This window comes from Electrophorus electricus, chromosome 6, assembly GCF_013358815.1.
Source record: "Electrophorus electricus isolate fEleEle1 chromosome 6, fEleEle1.pri, whole genome shotgun sequence".
In the NCBI taxonomy this organism is placed as follows: domain Eukaryota; kingdom Metazoa; phylum Chordata; class Actinopteri; order Gymnotiformes; family Gymnotidae; genus Electrophorus; species Electrophorus electricus.
The window spans coordinates 160,001-167,500 of NC_049540.1; the positions used below are offsets into that span (position 1 = coordinate 160,001).

The following is a 7,500-nucleotide window of genomic DNA, read 5'->3' on the forward strand; positions in this document are numbered from 1 at the left end:
CCAATTCAATAATTGTTATTTAAAAATGCTGTTTTTAAAACATATGCTAAGTGCATATGACGTGTGAACACCCCCCGGCTTAGTGAGAACAAGACAGTATGAGTGATTTTATGATGGCTTCGGTTCTTTGTGTGTGTAAGAGAGAGAGAGAGAGATAGAGAGTGAGTGAGAGAGAGAGAGAGAGAGAGAGAGAGAGAGAGAGAGAGAGAGAGAGAGAGAGAGAGAGAGAGAGTGTGTGTGTGTGTGTGTGTGTGTGTGTGTGTGTGTGTGTGTGTGTGTAGGAGAAGGATTAGGTCCATTTTATTAATAGGTGACTTGTAAACCAAAAGAGCTTCAAATACTGTCCTTTGTGCAGCTCTAACACTAAACCTAACCCGTAACCCTAACCTCTAACCCTTAGCCCTAATCTTAACCTCTAACCCTTAACCCTAACCTTTAACCCTTAGCCCTAATCTTAACCTCTAACCCTTAGCCCTAATCTTAACCTCTAACCCCTAACTCTAATCCTAAACACCAACCTTGTGTGTTGCCAGAATACTGTGGGCATTTGCATGGGAGTCAATTCTTTCATTCTAGAGAAATGTATTTCGGATTGTGAGACCTAACCACAACCCTGAAAACTAGGGTTAGTGTTCGGGTGGGAAAACCCCTTCTAAAAACACAAAACCCAATCTCAACCTTTCTGACACTGCCAACATCCAGAATGAAATGAAGGATTAAAGGTTAGGGTTAGGGAGTAGCTCTATTTTTTTTAAAATTATTCTTATGATTGTTATTTAAATGTACCACTGTGATAAATACTTATTTTTGATCCTTTGTTTTTTACATGTCGGGGTGTGTGTGTGTGTGTGTGTGTATGTTTGTGTGTGTGTTCTGGGAGTTGAGAGTGTCTGGGTTTAGATTTTGTGACATTTATTTGACAGGGCTGCAGATTCTCAAGATGCTGGCATACTCAGACACACCCAGCATGAGACGCGTCCACTAAAACACCATCACACATATTTGTTGGAAAAACATTTGAAACACTGCCTGCTTTTTCTATATTCAGGGGTGAACTCTAAACAGGCAAGTACAGACATTTACACCAACGCTTGCATTGTGTACTTACATCTGAAGCTATAACCCTAACCCTATAACCCTATAATCCCAACCCTTTAACCCTAACCCCATAACCGTGATCCTACAGCCCTAACCCTAACCATATAACCCTAACCCTATAACCCTAACCCTATAACCCTAACCATATAACCCTAACCCTATAACCCTAATCCTATAATCCTAACCCTAAAACCATAACCCTAACCATATAACCCAACCATATAACCCCAACCCTATAACCCCAACCATATAACCCTAACCCTATAACCCTAACCATATAACCCTAATCCTATAATCCTAACCCTAAAACCCTAACCATATAACCCCAACCATATAACCCCAACCATATAACCTTATAACCCTAATCCTATAATGCTAACCATATAACCCTATAGCCCTGACCCTATAACCCTAACCATATAACCCTAACCCTATAATCCTAACTCTAGCTTTAACCCTAACTCTAACCCTATAACCCTAACCATATAATCCTAACCCTAAACCCTATAACTCTAACCATATAACCCTATAATCCTATTACCCTAACCCTATAATCCTATTACCCTAACCCTAACCCTATAATCCTATTACCCTAACCCTATAATCCTATTACCCTAACCCTATAACCCTATAACCCTAACCCTATAATCCTATTACCCTAACCCTAACCCTATAACCCTAACCCTATGTGTAAACACAGCAGTTCCACACACAAAGTAGCCAGCACCCACAGCCTGAGCATAATTTCTCTCTCTCTCTCCTGCAAAGACATTTTCAAAGACTCATATCTTATGGTTGCATAAAGTAAAAGGAATTAGGTCATGTTAGGTCATGATAGGTCAAGTTAGGTCATGTTAAATCATGCTAAGTCAAGTTAGTTCAAGTTAGGTCATGTCATATTTTTCCAAATAATTGCAAAATGTCATTTCATCATTATTTCAGTATAACATGTATCACGTTGTATGACAGGAAAATCCAGATTATTCCCATACCTTTGCACTTCACTGTCCAGCCATAGTCATGGTCATAAACACATACAAAACCAGTCAGACAAAAACAGCACAACCACACCAATTACAAACACACACACTAACACAGTCACACCAATATTTAAGCATAGCTACAGTGTTTTTTACAGAAAAGGTGTATCAAGCTGGACTGTTAAACCTCAGGGACTTTTATTTTAGAAAGCATTTTAAATATATAGTTTTTTTAGCCTTAAGGCATTATTTTGTTTTATTCTTTATTTTAAGAAATAATTTATTATTCTTAAATTCATGACTCTGCATTTATGGTAATTTACTTAAATAATGAAACTATCGTCTTGAGTTGAGACCTTCAGAATGGCCAGCAACATAGCCTAGTATGTCCTACAGTGCATCGAAAAATGAAAGAATTAAGTTTTTAACTCATTTCAGAATGTCAGATGTGAGTTTATTTCATGCAGATCTCTCTATCCAGAACCTAAAGAACAATCTCTACCTCATTCTTTGTGTGTGGGTGTGTGTGTGTTTGTGTGTGTCTGTGTGTGAGAGAAAGAGAGAGAGAGAATGTGTGTGTTTGTGTGTGTGCTGGACTCCTGAGAAAGGTCCTTAACCCTAAATTTCTCAAGTTGTACTCAATCATAATTGTAAGTCACTTTGGATAAAAGTGTCAGCTAAATGCTGTAGATGTTCAGCAGTGTGTGTCTAACAATGTGAGTACATATGTTAGGTCTCACAAAGTTTGGTTTAATTACTATTAACTGTGTGTTAAAATTATTTGAACATTTAACATTTTCTCTTTAGGATGCAATTATATATAACATTGTCTTGGTGGGGTTAGCATCAGGGTCAGAGTTGGGGTTAAGGTCAGACTCAGGGTTAGGGTCAGGGTCAGAGATAGTGGTCGGGGTCAGAGACAGGGTTAGGGTTGGGGTCAGAGACAGGATTAGGGTCGGGGTCAGAGGTCGGGTCAGAGACAGGGAAGCAGTCTGAACAACACTAATCAACATGAAGGCCAAGGAATCCACGCTGTTTGTGGCTACAGATGTGTCTGTGAAACTGACACCAGCCTTTAGGGCTTCCACAGGCCCATTGGACTACAGTTTGATGGGCTGTTCAGACAGTGCTGTGTTACTCACAAACATATATTCAAACAAGTATGTAAGTACAGAGAAACATATCATGGCCTGACATAGACAACAAACATGTTGGTTTATTCTGTGTGTGTGTCTTACCTGGGTAGAAGTCTTTAGATTTGGACAGTTTAATGGTGGCCCCGGTCTCCTTCTGTAGCTGAACTATAGTCTGTCCTCCTTTACCAATAATGGAACCGGCTGCGTAACTGGGGATCAGAACTTTCAGGAAGTACTCCCCCTCTTCTACACAGTACACACACACACACACACACACACACACACACATACATACATCCACACAAACATACCCACACATACCCACCCACAAAACACAGGATCAAAAATCAGTCTCTCATTAGTACATTTAAATAACAACAATCTTTTAAAAAATTAAACAAAAATAAAATATAATACACTTTATTGCAGTGGCATTTCAAGGTAGTTCAGGTAAAACTTAAACAGAAAAATGGTGATGAGTTAAGAAGCAAAATAAAGTGAAGGCCACATGTAGACCACAGTGAGGGTCACGTGTGTGTGTGTGTGTGGGGGGGGGGGATCTTTTAGAATGTGCCATTTGAAAAAGGAAGAGGGGCGCTTTTAGAGGAGAGAAGCCATGTGACTGTGTAATACTGACTTTAACCCAAAAGCCTAAAGCAATGTGCACATTACACAACCAGACCCCTACTCTACAAGCCTAAAACAATCTGCAACGATTCCACATTACACAACTGTTGGTCAGTGCAGCTCTGGCTTTGAAACATGGTCCAGACAAAGGTCAACTCCACATGATAAGAACCGCACGACTGGAACTGGAATGTAAAACTTAAGCCAGTTTAGAATTTATGACAACTAGACATGTGAGAGAACAACACATTAGGCAACTGATTACACAATACACTAGACATGTGATTACACAACATGTTAGAAATGTGATTAGATAACACTTTACGCAAGTGATTACACAACACACTAGACATGTGAGAGCATAACACGTTAGACCTGTGATTACACAACATACTAGACATGTGAGAGCACAACACGTTAGACCTGTGATTACACAACATACTAGACATGTGAGAGCACAACACGTTAGACCTGTGATTACACAAAATACTAGACATGTGAGAGCACAACATGTTACGCATGTGATTACACAACAAGCTACACATGTGAGAGCACAACACATTAGACATGTGATTACACAATATGCTAGACATGTGATTACACAACACATTACGTATGTGATTACACAACACACTAGGCATTGGGAGAGCACAGCACATTAGACATGTGATTACACAACATGCTAGACGTGAGAGCACAACATGTTAGACATGTGATTGCACAACACAATAGACATGTGATTACATAAAACACTAGGCATGTGAGACCACGATAGAGATGTGAAAGCACAACACGCTAGACATGTGAGAGCACAACATGTTAGACATGTGAGAGCACAACATGTTAGATATGTGATAACACAATATGCTAGACATGTGATAACACAACACAATAGATGTGAAAACACAACACAGTAGACATATGAGAGCACAACATGCTAGACATGTGAAAACCACATGGAAAATGTGATAACACAACATGGTAAACATGTGATAACACGCTACACATAATAGCACAACACATTAGACACATGATAGCACAACACACTTGACGTGATAACACAATACACTAGATATGTGATGATAACACGGTAGACGTGATAACACAGCTCCAGTGATATTCATGAGGAATGATGGCATGATGGAGTGCTGGAGGAATGATGGAATGATGGAGGAATGATGAAGGAATGATGGGGTGATGGAGGAATGATGAAGAGCTGGAGGAATGATGGAGTGATGAATGATAGAGTGATAGAGGAATGATGGAGAGATGGAGTTATGGTATGCCACCATAGGCCACACAAATTTTAACTGACAGTAACAGTAAAAATAACAGCAAGAGTATCAGTAACAGTAACAGTATCAGTAATAGTAAGAGTATCAGTAACAGTATCTGTTACAGTATCAGTATCAGTACCAGTATCAGTAATAGTAACAGTACCAGTATCAGTAACAGTAATAGTAATAGTAACAGTAACAGTACCGGTACCAGTACCAGTATCAGTATCAGTACCAGTATCAGTATCAGTATCAGTATCAGTATCAGTAACAGTAACAGTGCCAGTATCAGTAACAGTAAGAGTATCAGTAACAGTATCTGTTACAGTATCAGTATCAGTACCAGTATCAGTAATAGTAACAGTATCAGTATCTGTTACAGTATCAGTGCCAGTATCAGTAATAGTAAGAGTATCAGTATCAGTACCAGTATCAGTAATAGTAACAGTACCAGTATCAGTACCAGTACCAGTACCAGTACCAGTACCAGTACCTGTAATAGTGCCAGTATCAGTAATAGTAAGAGTATCAGTAACAGTAACAGTATCAGTACCAGTATCAGTAATAGTAACAGTATCAGTATCTGTTACAGTATCAGTGCTAGTATCAGTAATAGTAACAGTAATAGTAACAGTACCAGTATCAGTAACAATAACAGTAACAGCAACAGTAACAGTAACAGTATCTGTTACAGTACCAGTATCAGTAATAGTAACAGTAACAGTATCTGTTACAGTACCAGTATCAGTAATAGTAACAGTAACAGTAACAGTATCTGTTACAGTATCAGTATCAGTATCAGTAATAGGAACAGTAACAGTAACAGTATCAGTATCAGTACCAGTATCAGTAATAGTAACAGTACCAGTATCTGTTACAGTATCAGTATCAGTATCAGTAATAGTAACAGTAACAGTAAAAGTATCTGTTACAGAACCAGTACCAGTATATCATCTTTGGTAGGATCACAAAGCTGAAGTCCACTGCCCCACCACTAAGCACCCAGCAGACATTAACGCACAGGCTCAAAATCCAGAGCAGATAGAGTCTAGTGTCAAACTATGAGGAACTTACAACAGGAAATTACAATTTATCCTGACAACACAGCCATGCTCCTTTCTGTATAATTATTGCCCTGTCTCTCTCTCTTCCTCTTTCTCTCTCCCTCTCTCTCTCTCTCTCTCTGTCTATTTCACGCTGATTCTTTTACTGTCCCACTTTTATTTCCTCTTGCAGAGGACAGTGACCTGCTTCAGGCTGCCACATGGCTAAATTTATCTGCATGAACACAGCACCCCCACCCCCACCCACACCCCCCTACACACACACACACACACACACACAGCATGCCTCACATCCTCAGCCCAACACCCGATGGAACAGCAGGTCTGTACAGTACAGCAGAACAAAGTTCTGTCATCAATCCAGGAGTGGCACCTAGGCCTGGACTTTCAGATCCAAGGAAGAGTGAGACATATCGTGGAAGCATCAAAATATCCCATAATGCTTGTCCAGAAACCCAAATACACAGCAACATTCCATAATTCTGTTTTACAGAAACCCAAATCCAGAACAGTAACAGTCACTGTGAGCAACACATGAGATCCTGATGTAGTTAGCAATGGCCAATTATGTTGGAACTCCAAAGATACACATTTTATTTTACATCACACGCTGGAGCGCTCCAAGGCAGCAGTGATGCTGTGAGCTTGTGATGGTGTGAGCTTGTGATGGTGTGAGCTTGTGATGCTGTGAGCTTGTGATGCTGTGAGCTTGTGATGGTGTAAAAGAATGCACGATCACTTCTTTCTTTTCCTTCTTTTTTCTTCTCATTATTTCATGTCATCCATCCATTTTGGGCCATTTGCTTGATTTTGATTAGGTCATTTCAAACCTGAAGACCTCTTAAGCAGCTTTATGAGGTACATATGATATCTAATGAAACGGAAATTCTCACATATTCACATAGCATGAGGCACTACAGTTTAAAATGAAACTATTTGTGAGTGGAGTTCAAATTAAATTTACATGTACATTATTAATTCAATATTATAGTTTATAAAAATACATATTTTGTTTGGAAAATCAATTCATATATATATATATATATATATATATATATATATATATATATATATATATATATATATATATATACATACAGATATATACAAATATACAATTCTACAAATAAATGTAGGCATAAACTATTTTATCACCACAAACTATATTATGATAATTCTGATGAAAACATTCCATCAGTTCTCTCAAAACCTTTGACTGTTACTGTGCATCATTTCATTTCTTTATTTTATTATTCAGTTATACGTTTTAATAAATGTGTAATGTGGGAAGGTGAGACAGGATGCAGAGGTGTGCCGT

General features: G+C 38.7%; 1 protein-coding gene across 1 annotated transcript in view; it reads right to left on the reverse strand.

Annotated features, from left to right (window-relative positions):
* Positions 1-7,500, reverse strand: part of nova1 (NOVA alternative splicing regulator 1) — a 22,229-nt gene that overhangs the window by 7,753 nt on the left and 6,976 nt on the right. Inside the window, exon 2 of the mRNA XM_027029514.2 lies at positions 3,317-3,460. Within this exon, the coding sequence (XP_026885315.1) occupies positions 3,317-3,460 (144 nt within the window). The remainder of the gene's footprint in view (positions 1-3,316; positions 3,461-7,500) is intronic.